This window comes from Pan paniscus, chromosome 4 (assembly GCF_029289425.2).
Source record: "Pan paniscus chromosome 4, NHGRI_mPanPan1-v2.0_pri, whole genome shotgun sequence".
NCBI lineage: Eukaryota > Metazoa > Chordata > Mammalia > Primates > Hominidae > Pan > Pan paniscus.
Window position 1 is genome coordinate 138,248,234 of NC_073253.2, and position 24,588 is coordinate 138,272,821.

At 41.9% G+C, this 24,588-nt stretch overlaps 1 protein-coding gene across 14 annotated transcripts in view; it reads left to right on the plus strand.

Moving 5' to 3' along the window:
* The window catches only part of ARHGAP26 (Rho GTPase activating protein 26), a 460,401-nt gene that overhangs the window by 235,175 nt on the left and 200,638 nt on the right, over window positions 1–24,588 (plus strand). For all 14 annotated transcript variants that reach the window (XM_034960692.3, XM_034960694.3, XM_014345105.5 and 11 more), the window contains exon 12: window positions 10,086–10,122. In XM_034960692.3, coding sequence (XP_034816583.1) covers window positions 10,086–10,122 — 37 coding nt within the window. The remainder of the gene's footprint in view (window positions 1–10,085; window positions 10,123–24,588) is intronic.

Here is a 24,588-nt window from a genome sequence, read left to right on the forward strand (position 1 = left end):
GAAGTAAGGTACAGAAACAACTGGATTGGTTACAGCTTGGTGTTTGCCTTATTTGAACATAGTTTGAACACTCATCAGTGTATAAGTGGTTGAGGTATGGCTGCTGGGATTGGCCAAGACTCAGCTGTTGTTATAGGTAAATTTTCCTAAGTTAGGTTTTCAACCTTGTCTACCTATTAAGTTAGGTTACAGTTAGTCCACAAGGACTCAGATATAGGAGCATGGAGTCCTTCTCAGGCCATATTTAGTTTGCTTTAACACAGACCTTAATGTCAAGTTTCCAAAGCCCACAGCATGCTCCATCCACCACTTGACTCAACTTCATCCAAATCCATTTCTCCCTGTTTTGGAATCTGTCCAGGGCCTATACCAGTGAAAGGGTTAGGCTGACAATGATTAAACCTCAAATGCAGCGAAATTAATCAGCCCAGGAATGCCCGGGATGCCTTCTAGACAGAAGGGGGCTTAGGTCTGTGTGTAAGAGGATGCTGGGTCAGCCTCCTGCTTTAGTGGACCATGAAGAGCTCCTGTCAGTTATTTATGTTCAGCTGAAATCTGCCTTCCTGGGGACTCCACCCTGACCTTCATCTCTGTTCAGCACAATAAGATTTCCCCTTCGTCACATCACTGCCCTTTGAGAATCTGAAGACTGGTATTGTGATGTTTTGAAGCCTTCTCTTCTCCAACCAACACTGTGGTTTAGGGAAACACATCTTGCAGAGCAAGTGAGCAGAGCCAGAGGGTGGAGCCAACAAGAACCAGGATATAGCCAATGTCAAGGTCTAGGTGAGAAGGCAAAGACAATCTGACCTTGGGCAATAGAAGAAGAAGTGGGGATGAGGAATAGGTTCAAGACATATGAAAGTAATAGAAGTGATACAACTAGGAACTGATTGGATATGTGAGGTAGAAGGAATGGGAAATTCAAGGATGACAGCACAGTTTCTCGTTCAACTTTGTTGCACATTTTTCTCCTTCACTCTAGAGTTCCCTATAAAGCACAAGTAGGCTTTTCTGTCATGCACTTAAAAAAAAAAATTACCACAACTCTTGTCTGCGAGCAACAGAAACACAACTAAAAAATAAAAAGGATGTTATTGATATACTATAGAAAGAGCAGGGATGAGCTTCTGATATGTTAAGATAAAAGGGCTCAAATGATACCATCAGAATCCCATGTCCCTTCATTCATGGCTCTGCATTTCTTTGTTTGACCTTTTCTGCTCAAGGCTTTGCCTGTGTGGTAGCCGAAGTTGGCCTCAAAAGCTTCAGGTATGCATCCTGTTTTCCTAGCAACACAAGGCCTCATTTCCCATAGTTGTAATAAAAAATGAGTGAGTGTCATCGGCTGAGTTTGGCTTGGGCCAATCATATGTGCAGTAGGATGCATAGTCTGGATCACATGCAACAAACCTGAAGATGGAGTTGGGATCAGCCCCACCCAAACCATATGAACTTGCCTTGGCAGGGAGGTGGCTCCCCAAGGAAAATGAGGGTGGTATCCCTGGAAAAAGAGGGGCATGGATGTTGAACAGTAGTATTCACGGGTGTCCAGAGCACTTTTTTCCCCCAATGTTACTGAGGAATAATACTAAGAGATAAGTTGCTTATATCCACAAGGTACAAAGCAACAGGCAATGCTTGAACTAATGGAAAGGAAAGTTTATTTTTCTATTCATCATCATTGTTGTAATCATGTTTTGAACAGCAAGCAGCAGTTTTTGTTCACCAGCAAGAAGGCTTCCGGGGCTGTTAAAAGACTCTGTCTTTTGGATGGCTGTAGGAGCACAGCCATTTGGTCACTTTTTATTGGGCCATTTTCTAAGAGACTGCCTAGTCTTGAGATGCCTCTGATTGTGTAGGGGAAGGGACTCGGCACCAACAGGTACAGAACCCCTTTCTTAGCCCTTATTTCAGAACTCCCCAGTGGTACCATAGGCTCCAAAACTATTAGAAGCATTCGTTGTCACCTGGTGGATGTAGAGCTAACACACAGCGGTGGAACATAGAAAATAAATGGCTATGTGAGGGATTTTGATAGCCTTGAGTTAAGCCAAATAAGATAAATCTGTATCCTGTTTTCTCCTAGGAAGGCCTGAATTGTCTGTTTCCACTCCCTTGTAAGAAAGATTCATAGAGAATTTGCCAGGTGTTGGGGAGAACAAAGCGGTCACCTGGACACCTGAGCACACATCTAGCTTTCCTTTTCTGTCTGGCCAATGCATTGTCCTCACCAACTCCACCTTTAGTGTTTTTTCTGGTTTTTTTTTTTTTTTTAATTGCAGTTTCTCTCTTATGCTCTCTATTTATCCAATCAGTACTTTCTGAGTGGCTGGCTATGTGCTAGTTACTGAACCCCCTTTATGTATAATTCTACAGGGTAAGAGCAAGGTCTTGACATTGGTTCAGGAATCGGTCTTTGGGAAGTGCCATCAACTATATTTTTATTGGTTTCACATTTGAGGGAGCCTCCCTAAGACAGCAAGTGCAACAGTGGTAGCAGTGGAAAGGGAAAGCCTGGCAGAGTATTGTCAGCTGAGAAACAGAAAAGTAGCAACAGCCATCTTATTTTTGCTCCACTGAGCACATTTCACCACTCTGACCATGGTGATGAGAGTCACATTTCTGATGGGAGGAGGAGGAAGAACCAATAGCTGGCTCCCTGGCTCTGACCCCTTGAGTTGAGACACATCCTTATTTACTCCAGGCTATTCATGCTTCAGATTCAAACAATTCCTTCCCAAAAGCTTTTCCAAGTGTGGCCTGTGGCCCATGGGTGAAAAGAGAAGCCCTGATCTAGAAAAATCATGTCCATTCATGGGTGGCATTCCACAGACTAAGGGTGTCTTACTAGTAACTTCTCAGGGGTGTTATTAAAAGTTCCTAAGCCTGGGCACAGTGGCTCATGCCTGTAATCCTCGCACTTTGGGAGGCCGAGGCGGGTGGATTGCCTGAGCTCAGGAGTTCGGTGAAACCCCATCTCTACTAAAATACAAAAAATTAGCCAGGTGTGGCCTGTAGTCCCAGCTGCTCAGGAGACAGGAGAATTGCTTGAACCCAGGAGGCAGAAGTTGCAGTGAGCCGAGATCGCACCACTGCACTCCAGCCTGGTTGACAGCAAGACTCTGTCTCCAAAAAAAAAAAAAAAAAAAAAAAAGTTCCTAAATTTAGCCTGTATTAGTGTTTGCCGAGCATTCTAATGTGCTCAACTGAGAAATCTGCCACAGAGTCTTTGGCAACCCTGGCCAGTTCTCTCTGTATGTGCTGATAGGTTTTAGGAGGGTTGTTTTTTGGGCATCCTAAAATGTCTCAAGCTGGTTGTGGTTTTTAATTACTGCCACACTTGTATTAATTGGAAGTTTGTAGAATTCCTGTTATGCTTAAATTGGGTGGAAATTTTGTTATTACATAATGGTTGCATTGTTGCCATTTTAATTACTGCTTAGCCTCTTTTGAGTTCTTTGTTAATTGGCAGGCTATTTTTCCTCTGGAAAGCAGGACTGGGTGGAGAAGTTGTATGAAGTTGTGGCTGAGTACAGACTCTACTGTGCTCTGCCTAAATCGAATCCTGGCTCTGTAATTTGCTAGTATGTAACCTTTGGAAAGTTAATTAACCCATATGATGCTATGAAATAGAGGCAGGTGTAGTACCCCATAGGCTTGAGGATGAAATAAAATCATTCGTTTAAACGCTTAGTATGGTGCTTGGCACATAATTGATAGTGAAAAAGTGGTTGGTGGCAGGTGGCTATTTTTATGTTTGATTGCTGTTTTAAAAAAGATTAAGAACCATTGATTTAAACGTTGACCTTAGATTGTCTCCTTTCCTTTCCCTTCATCTCTTAATTAGTTTCAGTTGGTTATATTACATTGCCAACAAGACCAATGCCACAGGGTCCCTCAAATGACATTTCCCATCCTTAGCCATTTATCCCATAGGGGATACATTTCCATCACCAGAAGAGGCTTTTTGTTTTGTTTTTTTAAACACAAAGTGGGAAGAGAAGGAAGGAGGAAAATGACAGTGATGAAGATGAAAGTTAATCCTTATAGAATGTTCAATAGGCCATAGAATTTACATTCAGTGCTGTGTTGAATATTGTATATCTATGATTCCATTTAATTATTACAACAATCCTAAGTGGTGGAGAGTGTTACTATCCCCCTTTTTCAGATGGCAAGACTGAGGTCTAGGGATGATAACTGATGTGCATGTTAGCCAATAAACAGTAAAGTTGGACTTTGAACCTAAGCAGTAGATTACTACAAATCTGTTGCCACTGACAGACACAATTCAAAAGAGCAAGCTCTTTTGACTCTAGTGATGGTGGACCCATTTTGTCATGCAGAGGAGATGAGATGATATTTGATGGTGTAGAACCAGCCTGTTGTTTTAAGATGTTGACACATTGCCTTATTCAGTGTGTCTCCACATTGGTACATCAGGGGAACAACCAGGTGGGAGGAGACTTGGAGAAAACCTCAGGGGATCATAGAGTTTGGATGTGCATTTGGGTAAAGATGGTGCAGTTTAGAGAGGAGCATCAGTTTTAAACAAATTTCCTTATGAACCTATTTCCCCAGCATCTTTATTTTGTCCAGATTTTGATCCAAAGTGTGGTATGGCTAAGCTCTAATGCAGCTGTGTGTGAAAGGGAAAAGTTAGATTGTTTTGTCAAATTTTTGCTTTACTTATGTCTTTAATATCTACATTTGAAAAACAAGCCTCTCTGTTTTCTCAGTATGGCTTGGATAATGGTAATAAAGGTACTCATAGAAAAATTCTGGGAATCCAGATGACTCTGTGTATTCTCTGTTAATTCTGTAGGGACATGTAAACTGAACTGGCTCAGCAGTGAACAGAATTTATTGCAAAATCACATCTTGGTGCAGAGGAAGCATATGAAGGCTTTCCTCGCCCTCCTTTGATTTATTAAATTGTACTTTCATTGCAGCTTCTGGGTAAGGACTCAGAATTGCAGTGCCCTGTGATTTGTATCAAAGAGCTACTCTCCGCCCCTGGTGTTTATCATCAGGATCGAACCCTGTGGTTCAGAGAGAATATGAAGTGTTACTTCTACACTAGATGCCAGCTGGTTGCATGGGTTGGTGGTAAATACTCCAGGCTAGAATCAGAAGGCTGTTCCCAGTTTCATTTTCTTTCTGACTCAGGGCAAGTTCTTCCTTCTGGTGATTCACCTGCCCAGCTGCCCACAACATCTCACCTTTATCATCGTCAGCATCATCATCGTCGTCATTGTCATCATCGTCATCACAATGACTTATTGATCATGTGGTTAGTGGTTAAGTGCTTGGGCTCTGGAGACAGACCGTGGGAGTTCCTGTCTGGACTCTGCCCATTTCCAGCTGTCTGACCTTGGCCATGTGACCTAACTTCTCTAATGCCTCAGTTTTCTCATCTCTGTGAAAGGAATAATTAGGCTGGTATGAGAACCGAATAAGACAATGCACACAGAATGCTTGGCATGATGTCTGGCACATGGCAGGGGTTTTGTCATCATCATCATTATTAATTTCTATCTGTCATAATTATTCTTTAATGATTCTTAGATGGATCGTGATAAGATAAAGTAAACACATGTAATTTCTCTTCTTCAGAAGCATATACTTGAAAATAGATACTTGTTGGCACGGATCTTTAACAAATCTTCATATACAATGGTCAGTAGAAACTAGACTATACCTACATCAAAGTATAGAAACCCAAAGGAGGTAATGTTCCCAGGTTTTAGAGTACTCAGATAGAGCTTAGCTTCAGTTGGGTTGTCAAAGGTGCATTAACTGTTTCAGTCTTCTGAGGAGCCACAGATCAGGCATTTAGTGCCCCTTGTCCGCTTGGGTTGCTCCTGGAGAGTTGAGTTCTATTGTATTAAGGTAGATGCTCTCAAGAGGCTTACCTGAAAGCGTATAAATTTGAGATTGCTAATCATAAGACAAAGCTATGGTCAAAGTGATCTTTCAGGACATTGCTCTTGCCTCTGAACCTCAGTCTGATGCTAGTGGGCAACTGTGAGATCTGTAGAAGAAGGATAGCCCAGAGCAGACTGACCATTTCTAAAGGGTGAATTGCATGCTCTTTGCTTCTGTCAGTATAGAAGGTATTTATGAACCATAATACCAACCACTGGAGTGACTTGGTAGTGATATACATTTGCCACTGCCTAGAAAGGTAAAAGGGTATTGGAACATCCTTTTAGAGGCAAGATAGAATAGTACACCACTGACCAGCTCTGTGTCCTTAGACAAACTGTGTAACCACTCTGGGTCTCAGGTTCCATATCTCTAAAATGTGAATAATACTAGACCTCATCCATATGGTGGTTGCAAGGATTACATGTTGCCATGTGTGGTGCTTGGTAAGTGCTAGGTAAACAAAACCATTCCTGCTTAGTGCTGTGACTGACCCACCATCTGGTTGCTTCCCCACCCTGGGCCTTCTTTGTTGGGCCCTGTAGTCACAAAGTCCTGGTAAGCAGGATTTGTTAGCTTCATTTCAAAACTCATTCTCTTTGGCTCATTAACCCAAACCAGACAGAGATTAACAGCCTGGCCTCAGAGGAGCAGGTAAGTACATGTTTCTGGTGCCTTTGACTCATTGATTATCCTTCTCCAATTCAGGGAATGCTTGGGTGTTCCAGGAAGGGGTCTCCCGAGACCCAGGAAACCTTGAAAGAGAGTAATTTGGCACAAATTCATCTCCTAATGAAGGAGGGCTGGAAGTCCTGCATTTTACTATTCCTTCTGGATTTTGCCAGCTATAAATAGAAGCAAGTTTCCCTTGGATAGAATGTTTGAATTTACTAGGAGAAATGCAGGGATCAAGGATGGCTGAAAAAAAATACTTGCCAAAGTGTGGTCTTCTCTTCTGCACTTCCCTTGCCCAACTTTCCAAGGTTAGTGAATGCCGGTCAGCATGGATTGCTGGTCCTAGCTATTACACTGTGACCCATTTCACTCACAGGTCACAAGGCTCTGCAGGATCGGATTGCTGCCCCTCTGCCCTATCCTTATCTCCTACCCCTCTCTGCATTGCACTGATTGCTAACCACACTGGCCTTCTTCCTTCAAATGCAATGACTTTTCACCTTCCAAGGACCTGTACTTTCTGTTGGCACTAGCCCCCACATCTTCCCAAGGAGGTACCCCTCATCATTCAGGCCTGGCGCAAACGCAAACGTCATCTCTTCCGAGAGGCATTTCCTCGCTAAAGTCCACAATAAACCCCCGCTTTTTTTTTTTTTTACTTTCTCCAATGTACTTATCAATATTTGAAGTAATCATAAATGTGCATCTGTTTATTTCTGTTTTCTTCAGTAATTGGAAAGTTTTATGAGAGCAGAGATTACAGATGTCTAGTTCATCTGTATCCCCAGCACCTGGAACGTTGCCTGACCATTATAAGCACACAGTAAATATTTGTTAAATACATGGATAAGTAAACGAATTGCAAGCAACATGGGAAATTACTATTTAGGAGGTCTTCAAACTTTTCAAAGCCGCTATGCCCTTCTTCAATAGCCACATGAGTAAAATGGATAAAAGCCAAGGGAGGGGTCATTTGGTCTTAGCTTCTCTCCAACCCCTTTGTTTGTGCAGGTGCTGTGGGGCTCAATTTGGAAACCATGATCTAGCTCAAGTTCATTTATATAGATGATAAAGATGCTGCTGAGGGAGAGTGGGCCACTGTGTTTCCTCTTTTAAATAGAAATTACACAACCTCTATGTCAGCCTCCACCTGGACTTGGTGGTGACTTTTGCCCTCCCCTCAAATTCCATGAATGTTAAGCATTTCTTTTCTCAGTAGTAGAGTCCAAAGCGCTTGCATTGTGTTGTGCTGTTTCAGTATATTTCTTTGGCACAGTCTCATTTGATGTTCACAGCAGCTCTGGCTGAGTTAGTCAGAAAAACCTATCATCGCCCACATTTTATAGATGAAGAAATTAAAGTTCAGCAAGATGAAGTTACCAATGGGGAAGCCCAGGCCAGGATCAAAATCTTTTGACTCCTTATCTCTAGAGCTTTTAGGTATATGCATTGATGCCTTTTCATTCATTAGACAATCCTCTTTAAGTACAGAAACCTGTTCTCTTTATCCTCATCTTTCTGACCTTTAATAAGTGGCCTGGTAGCTTTAGTTTTCTTTAGAAAATTAATAATAAAATGGGATGATTTGTTATATTTAGAGCTTGATAATTCAAAGACCTTCTGGGGCGACTCCTTCAGTTTATGGATGAGGCAATAGATGCCCAGAGAGGCTAAGAGACCTAATGACACAAAGCAGCTGAAGGGCCAAGTGGGACCTCTTGACCAGCCATTCTCCGTCATATTTCTTAAGTGAAAAATCCCTTTCTGGATTTAATGGTTCTTTTCAGAGGTAGTTGCCTTGGTTTCTTTAGGGGTTAAATAAGTGCTTCTCAACTGAGAGTAGCCATTAGAGTCACTGGAGGGATATATTTATATATATACATACATGTGTATATATATATATATATACACATGTATATATATATATACACATATATATATACATATATACACGTGTATATATATATATATATATATAATGATCAGGTTCACCTTATGCCTTTCTATACCTACAGAACCTTAATGACCAAAGAAGGGCTTGGGTTCTATGATTTTTTTTCATTTATTTATTTAAGACGGAGTCTTGCTCTGTTGCCCAGGCTGAAGTGCAGTGGCGTGATCTCGGCTCACTGCAAGCTCGACCTCCTGGGTTCATGCCATTCTCCTGCCTCAGCCTCCCAAGTAGCTGGGACTACAGGCGCCCGCCACCATGCCTGGCTAATTTTTTGTGTTTTTTAGTAGAGACGGAGTTTCACCATGTTAGCCAGGATGGTCTCGATCTCCTGACCTCATGATCCACCCGCCTGGGCCTCCCAAAGTGCTGGGATTCCAGGCATGAGCCACTGTGCCCGGCCAATTTTTTTCTTTTCTAAAGTAGAGGTTTCATCTTGTTTAATTATGACAGCATATCAGAGATGGGCAAACTGTGATCCAAAGACTGAATCCAGCCCACCACCTTCTTTTGTAGAGCCCATAAGCCAAGCATCATATTTACAAACAAATATCTATAATTGCCTTTATAAGGAATACTAACTTTGAGTACCAATTAAGCTAAATATCAACCTCTCTTAAAAAAAACTTATTCTTCTGATTAGTAGGCTTGCATTTCAGAAAATCATACTCAAATATTATTAGATTTTAAATTTTGTCAAAAATGTATGAAAATTTGCTTTCTATCTTGTTGTAGAAGTACCTACATAATGTCATTGATTTTGCCTCTTGGCCCACAAAGCATAAAATGTTAATGTCTGACCCGTTGCAGGAAAAACTTGCTGACCCTTGCAATATGTCATTGTCTCTTTTATATTGGGCATTTTCTTTTTCTTTATTGGGGTACTTTCCCTTTTTGTGATTTACATTATTTAAGGGGTTTCTATGGAAAATATATATTCTCCTTATAACATTCAAATTTCTAGAAGTATGTAGAGTAAAAAGTAACAGTTCCCACTCCCCAGTATTAACAGTCAACAGTTTTTGATGTAAAGGTCCTGACTTTGCCACTAACTAGCTGTGAGACATTAGTTAACCCCTCTAGGCTTCATATTCTCCATCTGTGAAACAGTGATAATAACAGCTCCTGCCCAACAGAATTGTCATGTTGATGATTTCAGATCATTCATGTGAAATGCTTAGCACATTGCCTGGTGCGCAGTTCATGCTTAATGATTTGTAACTAATTTTAATTTTTTTCTCTTTTCTGTTTATGTACGCATATACATTTACTTGCTTTCTTAAAAAGAGGGAATTTTTTTTTACACAATAAAGTTGCACAGATGATTCTGATGCACACACACTTAAGAACAGCTAAAGTAAATACTGAGAAGTAGATAATTATTGAATGGGTTCATGTTTGGGAGCCAGAAATTACCTTCCACTTCATGGTGCAAACTAGGGAAAATGAGGAAGATAATGGTTTTCTACAGTGAACCTATAGGGTGGTATACAATGCACATAAGTGAATTTTTATTTTTATTTTCCAGGTCTACAACTCGAACAAAGACAGCCAGAGTGAAGGGAGTAAGTACGATGCTTGGGTAACCTTCTACAGCCGGGGTTGGGAGTGGGCTTTGAGAAGTTGCTACTCCAGGTGTGAACCACCAGGCGGTGCTGTGGGCGTGTTGGGTTGGCTCCAGTTCCCGAGTGCAGTGGGACATGCCTCCACCCCAACTTTCCGCCAGTGACTCCAGAGGGACGGTAAGTGAGCCTGGCTGGCAAGGCTGTAGTGTAGTGACACCTTGCATTGAAATAATGGGTCACACTTTACAAAGCATTCTCGTGTACATTATCTCCTTTAATCGTAGGTCTTAAGACTATAGCTCGTCACCACTTAAAAGTTACTTAATACAACAATACTCAACTCCCGGAGAGCCTTATCCTGTGGGAAAGCCAAAGTTGCTGTTGCCTCCAGCACGGTCTCGCTCAAAGGACTGGAGAGGCAATAACTATGTTAGGTGATTTCTTAGTAACTGTTTTCTTTGTGGTCTCTTGTGGGAGGAAAGAATGGAGATGAATTCTATGGTAATATTCCTCTCTAATGGAAGTGTCCCTGGGCAGCCTCTGTAGACTGTAGTGCATTTGCCCTGCTGCTGCCTGTAAGCACTCTGGTTAATCATGATTTCCATGGGTACCTGTAACCTTGTAAAGGCAATGGGATTAAAATGAACCTGCAACTGGTAGAATGTTTGGGCTGATTATCTCCTTGGTGTATAGGAGAAAAAACAAAATCCTTCCAGGTTGCTGCAAGAGTACAAAGGAAATCCTGTCACCTTGCTTTGTAAAATCCACTTGAGAAAAAATTTAAAGGTTGCCCTACTGTGAATTCCAGTTGTGTTAGGAAAATCAGTAGAACAGTGCCTCTCCATGTGGACCAAAGGATGAAGTTGTTTTTTTGTGAAAGCCATTACAGGACAGAGATTTTCCCCCCCCTTTCTTTCTCTTCAAAATATAATTTTTTACCCAGGAGTTTTGTATGAAATATTAACTAATTTGGAATGCCTGCTGTGGGTAGGTTGAGAGGCCTTTATGAGATGAAAAAAAAATGTTCCCCTTCACCTCCAAAAAAAATAAAATGAGCAAGGGAAAAATTTCAAGTAAATATGCAAGGAAACAAAGAAGTAATTCCACCCTACCCCACCCTTAATTAGGTAAGATTGTTTTAGAACACTTGAAGTCAACTCTGACTAACTGAGGCAAAAACAACAGTAACAATAATGAAGGAATATGTAAGGCTGTATGGTAGCTCGTAGTAAGGTCAGAGGAGCTGAAAAGCTAGGCTTGAGAATAGACAAGTTCTGGAGACCTAGGAACCCGGTGAGAAAGGGTCTTCTGGATAATACGATAAAGCTCTAAACTGTTTGTAGTCCTTGCCTCACCTTTCTGAACATTGAGATTTCCAGGCAACAAGTTGGTCTAATTTGGGTCCACCCAGGGAAAAACTGTACATTTTGATTGAGAGTTTCAAGACTGCTGCAAAAAATGGGAACAGAGTAGTTTCCCAGAGGGAAATCAGGGAAGCCATCAGGACCAGAGGGGATGGATGCCAAGCAGGCTACACTAACAGATACTCACACCTGGCCCTGCCTGGGACACATTGCCTCCATAATAAAGGACCCAAGAGTGGTGGGGTGGGGGAGGAGAGGCACGTGAATGGAGACCTCCCCCTACACCAGCCAGAAGTTTACTTTTAACTTGTGACCTTATGAACCTACATCTCTCTACTTGGGATAAATCCCAATAGATTTGAAGGACAGCCATGGTTCTAGTGGTGGGCATCCCAACTGGTTCTGACATTTCTTAAGGCATTTCGAGAATATGCTTTGGAATCCTTAAAAAAGTGACCACCCTCTAACTCCCCAATGGCTTATCCTAAAGAAATCATTAGAGTGCAAAGATAGTTTGTACAACAAATAAATTTGTTGGGGCGTTGGTGATAATAGCAAAGAATGAGAGACAATCTAAATACCAAATAGGGAGTTGGCTAAATAAATTAAGGAGTAATACACAGCCTTTAGAAAGAACCGGAGAGGGCTGGATCTATTTGCAGAAATTGTGCTGATAGTTTGTTAATGATTGAAATTTTAAAAAAATTAGGCTATAGAACAACATACATAATAACATGCATTACTTGACCTCCCTCAAGAAAAGAATAAGACAAACAGTTTTATTTTGGAAAATATAAGCAGTTGTGACATTTTGCTTTTTGCACCTCATTATTCACAGAGCAAAGAGAGTTGCTTGCCTTGGGTGTCTAATGATTCTTCAGTCATTACCCTTTCATCTAGCACACAGGAGGTAAAAAGATGGGTTAAAAAAATTGGTCACTTTTGCCAGCACGGTGGCTCACGCCTGTAATCCCAGCACTTTGGGAGGCCGAGGCGGGCAGATCACAAGGTCAGGAGTTAGAGACCAGCCTGGCCAACATGGTGAAACCCTGTCTCTGCTAAAAATACAAAAATTAGCCAGGCATGGTGGCACACGCCTGTAATCCCAGCTACTCAGGAAGCTGAGGCAGGAGAATCGCTTGAACCTGAGAGGCAGAGGTTGCAGTGAGCCAAGATCGTGCCATTGCACTCCATCCTGGGCAATAGACTGAGACTCTGTCTCAAAAAAAAAAAAAAAAAAAATTGGCCACTTTTTCAGGAGTCATTTAAATAGGAATTTTTTTTTAGGGTATTGATTGATTTCTAAGCTGGCAAACCAGTGTGATGGTCTGGTTTAGTGCTTCCTCACCCTTTTTTGAGTTTGGACTCTTTCCCACATGGTACAGGTTCTTAGCTTCCCCTCCTTGGTGGGGTTGTTTTACTGTATCTCTTGATTGCAGTAATTTACAATTTAATGCAAACCCCCCATAAGGCTCATCTACCACAGGTGGCGCTAATGCTCTGGGTCTTGATTGTTCTGCAACACTCCTTCTGTTTATGACACAATCTAAACTCTTTTAAAGATATGAAGCCAATCTGATATGAATTTAAGAGTGAGACACTGCTCTTCTTAACCAGATTCCAAATGTCTAGAGTCCAAATTCCAAATGTCCGGCATTTTCCTTTCTAGGAAATGTTTTGGTGGGAATTTCAATGCAAACATTTTATCAGAGAGCCAGAATGTTCTGAAGGAGCAGATAACAAAAGGGAATTTCTGAATTCGTTTGCTTTCATCTCGAAGTTTCTCTCAGGGCATACGGTGCCTGTGGAGTATAAGACAGGGCCATAAGTAATGTCTGTCAGCTGCTGGTATTTTCCAAATGACCCAGTTGCCAGGGAGAGGATGGCAGCTGATAAATATATGTACATTTCTTTGCAGAGCCTTTTCTTCTCCTCTTCTCTATGCTCTGTTTGGATCTCAGGTTTAGAGAGATGAATTCATCACACTCCCCTGTTCATGGCACATTATCAGCACAGGTTTCTTGATTCATTCATTCTTTCGTTTCATTTTATTTATTCATCCATTCCCTTTTAGTTCTTTTTTCTAAAATGTGTGTCTTTTATCTTCCTGTGTTCTTGATAAATGGTGTGTGTTAATAAATGGTTCTGGGTCTTGTTTTATTTCTTACTTTGTGCCCTCATCATTGTGTCAGGAGCCATTCGTATTCCTCTGTGTCCTTTTATGCTGTGGCTTCTGATTACTGCATAATTTGTGGTACACAGCACTTTGTATCTGTTTTTGTAGAGATGTACTCCATCTTCTCATGCCTCCAACTCCTCATCACTACTCACACCACCACAATGGACATCTTTGTACATGTCTTCCTGTGTGAGAATTCCTCTGGGATCCACCCACCCAAAGCATTGCTGGCCAAAGGCTATGCATATACTTAGTTTAAGCACTTTCTTGTATTGTTCTCCAGAGTGGTCGATCCGCAGTCCCACCAACCCTACATGCAAATTTCTCCATTCCTGCCAACTCTCACCAGTATTCAGCTCTCTAATTTTTTGCCAGTCTGATAGGTGTAAAATGATAGTTCATTGTTGTTTTAATTTGCATTTCTCTGGTAATTAATGAATTTGAGCATCTATTCATAGGCCTGTTAGTTTACTGGGTTTCCTCTTCTGTTAATTGCCTATTCATGTCCTTTGCCCATTTTTCTATTTCAGTTACCATCTTTTCTTTTTGATATGTAAAAAGTTCCTACTGATTCTAGATACTAATCCCTTGTTAGATTTAGCCAGTTTAAATATGTTCTCATCTTGTCATCTGTCTGTTAATACGTGGTATCCTTCTTTGACTATAAATCCTTCAAAGCCCTTTTATATATTCAAATCATCTCTTTTTTGCTTTCTGGTTTATGATTTTCAAGTTGTGTTTTGGAGAAGGCCTTTATGACCCATGTCACAAAGATGTGTACCTATGTTTTCTTTTATTGGCTTTATGAGTGTGTCTTTCACATTTAAGTTTCTAATCTAGCTGATTTCCACCACTGTATGAGATGTTCCATGAAGATCCATTCTTATTTTTATCCTTGGGAAGAGTTAGTTTTCCTATCAACATCTACTAAGCTATCCATTCTTCCCTCGATTGATTTGTAGTGCCAGTGTTCTTGCATTTTAGGTTTGCATATTTTAATTCTGTCTCTGAGCCCTTTATTCAGGTTTTTTGTGTAGCTGTTTTTGTCCCAATACCTGTCTGTTTTTAATAATAACTTTGAGGCAACTCTTAATATCTAGTTATATAAGTCTCCTCTATTTATTCTCCCTTTTGAGGTTTGACTTGGGTATTTATGAGTCTTTATCCTTCTATATAAATTCTATAATAAGTTTAAGAAGCTTCCCCTAAAATAAAATTTTTCTTTGCGAGTGCATTGAATCATACAGGTTATTTGGAGAAAGTTGACACCTTTGTAATATTAAGTCATGTCTTCCAAGGGTTTTGAATGTCTTTCCATTTATTCAGACCACCAGTGTTTTTTATTAGGATTTTATTTTTCTGCCTAGAGATCGTGTGTGCTCCTGGTCAAGTTAATCCCTAAATACTAAATTTAAAAACCAATATTTTATTTTGCCAGCCCTGCTACCCATGGGGACCCTTCCTGGATTTGCTTCTAGAATGTCAGGAATCTATATCAGTGACACCAGATTCTCTAATTTGTCAAACTCTTACCTAGTAGAGAAGGGAAGGGGAAAAAGGGAGTATTGGTAATAAAGAAGAAGAAAGTATGATATTGTTTCTTCTTAAGCTTTTTTTTTTTGAGGAAGTGGTCACTGCCAGTGTCAGTCACCTAGTTATCTGATACTTGTCATTGATTCGTCCCTTTCATTATTACAAAGAACAAGACTTCCCTGGGCAAGAACCATTTCTCCCATCTCACCCCCTGCAGCCCCGTTTGCTGTATCTCTCGATGTCTTTTTGTCTTTTTGCTGTTCCCTACCTTTGGGTACAAGGTAGGGAATATCTTTAGGGAGTTATAAAATTTACTCCCCAAAGACTATGAGAATTGGTTCATTTTTCTTTGTAATGAGTCCAGGTTGGAAGCAGGATGAGAGGCCTGTTCTCAGCTCAGGCTGCTATTGTCCTGCCGTCCCACCTGAGGGAAGGTTAGAAAGCCGAGAACTTGTCAGAGAGAACACACCAGTCCAGTGCAAGGGAGTAAGAGAAGAGCAGGCTCTTACAGTGTGAGTTGGTCTTTTCCAAGTTTGACGTTTTAAATAACAAATGTCACTGCCTACCTAACTCTAAAAAGATTAGCTTGTTTACAAGAATGCTGCCCTCTCACTGTTTCTCCAGCTGCTTGAAGGCTGAAGTCTGACAGATTGAGGCAGAGAGGGCTCAGTCTCCTAATCTTGACTTTATAGTGCCACTTTCCTCAATGTGGGTATTAACTCAGATTCCATAGGTTAATCGGGTTATGTTGAAAGGAATATGCTGAAGTTGCTGCAGGCATGCCTTCTCATGCATGTCAGGACCTGGCTTAACACTGGCCATCTGGCTTTTCAGAATGGCATTTTGTAGTTCACTCCACTTCTCACTCTTGTTCAACATTTTCCTGTTACTGCCACCTGGATCTTGTGCTGGATGAAACTGCAGGAGTCCAGGCTTCCTGTAGCTCTTCCTTCAGTGAATGCCTCTAGAAGTTCTTGGACTCCTGGCCTCACGTGATCCTTCCATCTTGGCCTCCCAAAGTGCTGGGATTATAGGCATGAGCCACCACGCCCAGCCTTCTGGGAGTTCTTAAGGGCAGGTGGCACTGAGATATATGAGTACCGAGAGGTAAGGACACTCATAACTAGAACACACATCTGTCTCTACCTTTAAAGCTCATGTGATCTGCTGTGGAGGTTCAGACCACAGGGGAACAATAGACAGATGGCCCAATTACATCGTGTGGGTGTATGTCATATTCATACCATCTACAGAAGTACCCAGGGTGCAGACTACATGCCCAGAGCTCATGGATTTGAGAGTGAGCTCAGAGTGGAATTCCATCTTGGTTAAAAAACACTTGAAAAATGGAAATTTCCTCCCTTCTCTCCTCCCCAGAAGAAGAAAATATAACACTTCCTCCTCTTTGCATCCAAGTCCTAGTCCTTTCTTTCCTTGTGGTTTGTTTTTAATCTAGTGCTCTAGTGCTTTTTTTTTTTTTTTTTTTTTGAGATGGAGTCTTGCTCTGTTGCCCAGGCTGGAGTGCAGTGGCACGATCTCCGCTCACTGCAAGCTCCCCCTCCCGGGTTCACGCCATTCTCCTGCCTCAGTCTCCCAAGTAGCTGGGACTACAGGCACCTGCCCTCATGCCCGGCTAATTTTTTTGTAGTTTTTAGTAGAGACGGGGTTTCACCGTGTTAGCCAGGATGGTCTCTATCTGCTGACCTCATGATCCGCCCATCTCGGCCTCCCAAGGTGCTGGGATTACAGGCGTGAGCCACTGCACCTGGCCTAATCTAGTGCTTTTATAAGAATCCTTTATATTTGAATAAAAATGCTGAAGAACCCACTGCAGTTTGCCAATTTGTCATTCACACTGGGAGGTGGGGAGAAGAGCAGTGATTGAAGAAAGAAATATGAACTCATTGTAGAATATTACAGAAATACAGCAAAATGATTTTGAAACATTCAGTCAAAAATCATTGGTAATATTATTCCCAGAGATATTTCCTTCTTGCCTTTTTTAAATGATGTCTTGTATGTATTTTGTCAATGTCAGTATGAATTTTAATTTAACTGGCATTATGTTGAATATGCTTGTTGTATTCTGCTTTAAAAATTACAGACATTTTCTGATGTCATGAAATGTTTAGAAGTATCACCTGTCATGGTTGTTTAATATTCTGTCATTGGACTATATCTTAATTTGTTGAATCATTTATCATTGTTAGACTAATGCTCTTCCCAGGTTTTTGGTATTACGAATAACATTGGCCTATGTTATTCATAATAGCTTCAAAAGTTATTAATTTCATCAGTTATTGGCCTTGTACATCAGCCTTTGTACATGTCTCAGATCATTCTCTTTGGGTAGATTCTGCCACGTGGATTAGAGAGAGGGTTTGCATGGAGGAGTAATGTGTGGCTGGTGTAGAATAGCATCCTGGGTGTAGAACTTTGGACAGGTGGTGCGCCTCTCTAAGCTTCCATTTCCTCTTCTGTAAAATGGGGATAATAATACCCCTGCTTCATAAATTCATTGTGAGAATGAAAGTTCAGCACATTAGTATCTGCACATTAGTTGGTAAGTGCCTAATTACTCTTGGTTATTACTCTTATCATCTGGCCAGGCCAGTTACTCCCACAACAAAAGGAAAAACCCACTGGAAAGGAAAAGCCAGCTGGATTGGTAACACTGCTCTTGAAGGGAGGAAGACAACCTGCTACTGTTTCTCAGTCTTGGTGCTTTATGAGTGTTCATTCATTTAATCCTCGTTACTGTATTTCTCAAAGTGGAGTGTGCACACCACTGGTGGTACACTAGGTCATTTGAGAGAGTATATTTTAAATTACCATCTAGATTTCTGTATTTATTTTAATGTGTATTGTGGGGAACATAAGTACTCTTAAATCCCCTTATTTTATTTTATTTTATTTCATTTATTTTTTTGAGACCCCTGTCACCCAGGCTGGAGTGCAGTGGTGTGATCACGGCTCACTGCAACCTCTGCCTCCTGGGCTCAGGTGATTCTCCTGCCTCAACCTCCCTAGTAGCTGGGATTACAGGTGCCTGCTACCACACCTGGCTAATTTTTTTTATTTTTAGTAGAGATGGGGTTTCACTGTGTTGGCCAGGCTGGTCTCGAACTCCTGACCTCAGGTGATCCACCTGCCTCGGCCTCCCAAAGTGTTGGGATTACAGGCATTAGCCACTGTGCCTGGCCAATCCCCTCATTTTACAAATGTTATTGCTTAGCACAGGGGTCCACTGTTTTAGTAAAGGGCCAGATAGTAAATATTTTTATTTTTATAGGAGTATTCAACTCCGCTATGGTAGTGTGAAAGCAGTCACAGACAATATGGAAATGAGCAGGTGTGGGTGTTTTCCAGTAAAACTTTGTTTTACAAAACAGGCAATGGTGAATTTGGCCCAGGGACTGTAGTTTATTAACCCTTGGCTTAACACAAGGCTAAGTTTTTAAAATTAGTCTAAATAGGATGGCATGAGGTTTTGAGAGGGAGCACGAAAGTGTCACACGATGGGCTGCCATTTGTACAAATGCTGTTCACAGCAACTGAGTTTCCAAAGGAGCTCACAGGCTTAAAGAGGTCAAGGGAGCACAGTTGAGAAGTAGTGAAGCTCATACTCAAACCCTAGCCTGCCTCATTGCCAGGGTCATTTTTTTCCTGCGACACTTCATATGCTTGAAATGTTTGATCCATTCTGCCATCCTGTTCATATGTGGTCCACCCATGGGGGCTGGAAGGAATTTCATCATCAGACTCCAACTTCTAACCCCTCTAGTTCTTTGTGGCTGAGGGGCCATCCCATATTCCTTCTTAGTGCACCACCTCATTAGAGCCCTCAGTGGTTCCTCAAACACCTGTGCACAGTGCTGGGTGCACAAGGGTCACGCATTTCACGGACTGGCTTCCCCAGGGTCAGACCCTTAGCGTGGCCCACCACTCTCCCACAGGGATTTGGCAACACAACATAATGCTTTATATGTTGTTTCTGTACATCCACTCATCCTTCTTTAGGCCGTCATTCAGAGCAAACTCCCTGATGGCGTTTTATTCAGGTTTGCCTTGTTTTATGAGGACAAGATTGAGGACCAGGAGAGGAGATGGGGAGGGACATCATTACCATTGCTCTGTTTCCTATTGTTGTGCCTCTGACTGTACATTTCCTTCATCTCTGTGCCTCAGCCTCCCTTGATCTGTAAAACAGAAAAGGAGATTTAGGCTTGAAAACTGTAGGGAAAGCCTTGATGGGATCGCCTGGGCCACTATTTTTAAAAGACATCTAAAGCCTTCAGCCATTACCAAAAATCCACCGTCTCATGAAAGCAGCAGAGGGCAGAAAAGAGGATTTTTTTTTCTTTTGCTTCTAGTCACCTTTGGCCTTTTGCTGTTAGAACACCCACAGTTGAGAGGCAGGAGGAGGCAGCCACCGGTAACCAGGATCCTTTTGGGATCAGAGCCATCCAGAGGCTGCCAGGCCTCTGCTGGTTGGTGGCTTATAAATAGAACATTTCCCCTTTTAAACCTGAGAAGGGTGGAAGGCATTAATGGGCACAGTGGCCTGGCCTCCTATGCACTGGCCCACGAGGCAGTCAGCTGAGTGCAGCATCCCCTCCAGCTTTCTCTCCAGGCCTGCCAGGTCTGAGCCGATAGAGGACAGACACTCTCCCTCCCTCCCTTGCCTGTGTTCCTTTCTGCCCTCCTCCCCACACCCTTTTTCTTTCCCCTTTCTCCTCTCTCCTGTGCATGCAGTTTCCGTGGCCACCACTTTCATCTTCTGAGCCACAGTCAGGCGAGGTGGTATAATTCTAGCTCTCCCTAGGTGCTGACTTTCTACACCTCACTTTTCATTATGAGTTGCCTGTGCAACACAGTTGCTGTGGTGCGTTGAGCTTGAATTACATTTAGTTGAGCTGTAATACCCCAGCTCTAGAATAGCCCTGGCTCGGAGGGCAGGGGGCTGGAGAGAGAAGAAGGGGCAGGAACAGCTTGTTTTTGCAGATATTTTATTATTTGAGTTCCCAGCTATTTTGTTTGATGAGACCCTGGCCCCCAAAGCTATGACTGGTGGTGGTACTCCTTGGACTTGCATGGATAATCAGAAGCCTTTCTGCTTGTCCTAAAAGACACTTGACAAATCCACCCTCTCTCTCAGCTAGCTTTAGACTGGCAGATGCAGCCAGTGTATGCCTCTGCCATGGCCTAATATTCCCCTTTCCCTCAGTGACGTGGGCTCTGTACTGACAGCAGGCTGCAGCCTGAGCAGGTGTGAGCCACCCGTTGGCATCCCAGTTTGGGCTTCAGCCAAGAGACAGTGAGCAGGTCCCTGGCTACATCTTTAACCCCTAAAGCCCAGTGCAAGGGGTTATTGAGACAGAAACTAAAATATTTCCCCCACTGCCACCGAGTACAGGCTTCCAGTTATTGTGGTTAATGTTTATTGAGTACATACTGGGGAGTGGGCAACATGTTCACTGCTTGATATACGTTATGTCATTTGATCCTCCTAAGAACCCTATGAGCTAGATACTATTATTGACCCCATTTACAGATGTGAAAACTGAGACTTCATTCTGAGGGCAAACTTGGTCACTCCCTGCACTGATCAGAGTTGTCAGAGCCTGCAGCTCACAATCGGCATGTAAGATTGAGCAGAGGGTAGAGTAGTGCTTAGAAGTGTTAGCTCTGGAGTATTCCACACATGGTTTGAAATCCCAGCCTCAAGAATTACTGAGTGTGTGATTTTGAGAAATTAATTTCTCCAAGCCTCAGTTTCTTTGTCTGAAGGTGGGAATAGTTTTAATAATTAAATCTTTGGTTTTTTTGGAAGAATAAATGAGATTAGGATGGACATCCTTTGCTCAATGGTGCCTGGTATTATCAGCAATGATTAAATGTTGCGCTTTATTCTTATTACCAATAATGTCATCATTATCCAAAGCCAGAGCCCGTTTATGTAAAAGCGTGGCACTGTACAGTCTCTTTAAAGTTCCTCCGGGCATTGCCTTATTTGATTTTCACAACACCTGCATCTTATATGTGAGGGGAATGGGTCAGAGAGGTGAAGTATGCCCAGCTTACACAAGCAGTTTGTGGAGACACCAGGGCTCAAATCTTAGGCCTTTGATTCTGAATGCCCTCTCTTTCCCTGCCCTTCGCTGCCTCAGAGTTTGTTGTGACCAACAAATTGTTCTTAAAGCATTTCGAGGTAAGAAGACAGATAGGTAAAGCAGGAAAGTGACCTTGATGGGCAGAGGCAGTTGGTTCTCTGTTTGAAACACTTCCACCCTCAGAAAGCTGATGATGATCTCTTTCGGTTGAGAAATCAGTGCAAAACCACTGGGCCTTAAGGCAGAAGGGAATTGAGGCCACTGTGTAATTCATTCTCAGAATGTCCAGATCCCCATGTAGGAGACAAATGGTCCTGATTAAGCTGGTCAGTGTTACTGCAGTGTGCATTAAGCCTTGCTCTTTTGCTGCTATTCTGATTTGGAATTTTAAGGTGGACTAGGAGATTGCAGAAGTAGAAACCCACAAAGAAACACTCCTTCCATCCCAGGCAGATGTATAGTCCTCAGCCTGTGCTGTGCAAGAACCTACGTGCTGTCACCTTGGATGCCTGTCTTTTGCCAAGAATTGGAACACTCTTTAGAACCTCCCTTGACTGTGGCTGAGAGCTGGTAGGTTTATTCCCATCCAGGCAGATTTTTGTTTCTGTTCCTGCTACCTATTTTACTTTACTCTATGTCTCTTTCAGCTTATTTTTCTGTGTGTTTGTTTTCAAGAAACAATGAAAAAAAAATAGATGCCTTTGTATCTGGTAGGCTAGGGAAGAAAAGTCTGACTAGCAGTATTCTTGCTTTGAGGTCAGGGTATGAATGAGATCTCTGTCAAACCTGTTTGTCTCATGCTTCCCACTGCAGGGGCCTGAACTCTAGAAGGTACCAATATATGCAGCCACCTGTCACTATTCAAGGCTCCTGGAATGTGGAGACTTTTGGCCTGTCGGCTCCTTGTGTTTTCAGCTGGTGAAAACATGGATTGTATTTATTCTTTCAGGACATATTTATTGAGATTAGTCATGAACAGGGCAGATTGTCTCTGCTCTCATGGAGCATATACAATGAAAAGAAATTGACAACAAAGAGTAAGCAAGTAGATAAAGGTATAATTTCTGGTAGAGATGAGTACTCTGCAAAAATAAGGGCTGGTGGATAGAGGATAAGGGAGAAGGGAGTGATTTTAGATACCTGGAGCAGGAAAGGTCTCTCTAAAGAGGTGACATTTGAGAAGAAATCTGAACAAAGGGAGGGAGGGAAGCGTGTCAGGAGTGGGTAGATGAGTGTTATTGATGGAGTGACCAACATGTGCAGAGGCCCTGAGGTGACGTTAGCTACTTGTGTTCTAGGAATATCAGGAAGAACAGTGGTGCCCGGATGGGAGGAGGCCCTGGGGGTGAGTGGTCAGGTAGGCTGGGGCTAGACCATGTGGGGCCAGGAGATAAGACTGCATTCTTAGTGTGAAGAGAAGTCACTGGATAGTTGTGATCAGGTGCATGACATGAGCTGATGTATGTTTTTAAAAGATGACTCTGGCTGCTGGTGGGGAATAAACCGTAGTGGGGTGGGTGGGGGTGGGGGGTGGGGGCAAAATTGAAGCAGCTGGGAGACTGCTGCAGGCAGTCCAGGCAAAGGATGATGGCAGCTTGGATCAAGGTATTAGCAATGGATATGGTGAAGAGTAGTTAGATTCTGGATACGGTTTTAAGTTATTAGTGACAGGATTGGTTAATGGATTGGATGTGGTGTGTGAATTGGATATAGGGTGTGAGAGAAAGCAAAGATCAAGGATGATGTTACTGGAACAGAATATCTTACAGGTAGAATATGGTCCTCTCCCATCTCATTCTTTCAGCCAGGTTGAACATAGTGCATGTTCTGGGACACATTAGGACTTGAGCTCCCCAATTTATTATTTCTGTCACCTTCATGATTTTTTGTGTTTTTTTTTTTTTTGAGATGGAGTCTTACCCTGTCACCCAGGCTAGAATGCAGTGGTACAATCTCGGCTCACTGCTACCTTTACCTTCCTGGTTCAAGCGATTATCGTGCCTCAGCCTCCCAAGTAGCTGGTATTACAGGCACCTGCCACCATGCCTAGCTAATTTTTTTTTCTTTTTCTTTTTTTTTAGTAGAGACAGGATTTCACCATGTTGGCCAGGTTGGTCTCGAATTCCTGACCTCAAGTGATCCACCTGCCTCGGCCTCCCAAAGTGCTGGGATTCTGGGTATGAGCCACTGCACCTGGCTGACTTTTTAAATATGTACATATACTACTTTTATTATTAATTTGCTTACTGGTTTTAAACCAATTCATCCCTTTTTTACCTCAGTTTATTTAAAAAAGAAATATATTTTGCTATGTGTGATAAATCAGTAGATTTCTAATATTCATTAAAATAAACGTATAACTGAGAAATGTTTGTGAACCTCTTGGAATCATCCCATATGCCAAAGTGGAACAATCCAGCATTCCATATTAAGATGCATAGCACTGGCAAATAGTTGTTGTCCAGCAGGGAATGTGGTATAGATACTGGCAATTGACTAAATTAAGTCATTTTTGTTTGTTTTTGGTGGTAATAATCTTAATTGCTTAGTATATAGTACAGTGTTTTTCCAAGTGGGGTTCTCGCATGTACTGATGCATAATTGGCGGGAGAGGGCCCAGAATCTGCATTTCTACAAGTGCACTCTTGTTCACTGGAGTTGAGAGCCGCTACTGGAATAGAAATGGTAGGATCCACAGAACCTGATCCACAGCCCCCAGTTCCTTTCTGACTGTCTCTAGCAGAAAGCAAAGAGTAGAAGAGGATGAGCCCAAGAGTCAGACTGAGTTAAATAAAATCTTGGTTCCACTACTCACTGATGCTATAATCTTACAGAAATTCCTTAACCTGACTGAGCGTAGGTTTCCTATCTACAAAATATGGATGATGATGATGATGATGATGATGATGATGATGATGATAAGAAAATGATACACCTAACTGTGTAGCTCAGAGCAATGTAGTCTGTGCTCAGTAAGTGTTAGCCACGGTTATCATTGCTGTTGTTACCACTTAACGTGAGCCTGGCTTTCCTCATCATAAAAACTTAGCAGAGATATTGGGAAAATCAAATAAACTATAGTTTATTAATTTATTTTATAAACTGTAATGTATTATCCCTCATTACACTCATTAGTGTGAAAACACAGTAGTTATGAGTAAGAAGAGTAGCAAGACTTACCCTATGGGGTTATCATAAAGATAACATGAACTTGAATATGAAAAGTATTTCATCAACTGGAAGATTTCATTCAAATATTAGGATATAGTAACATTCT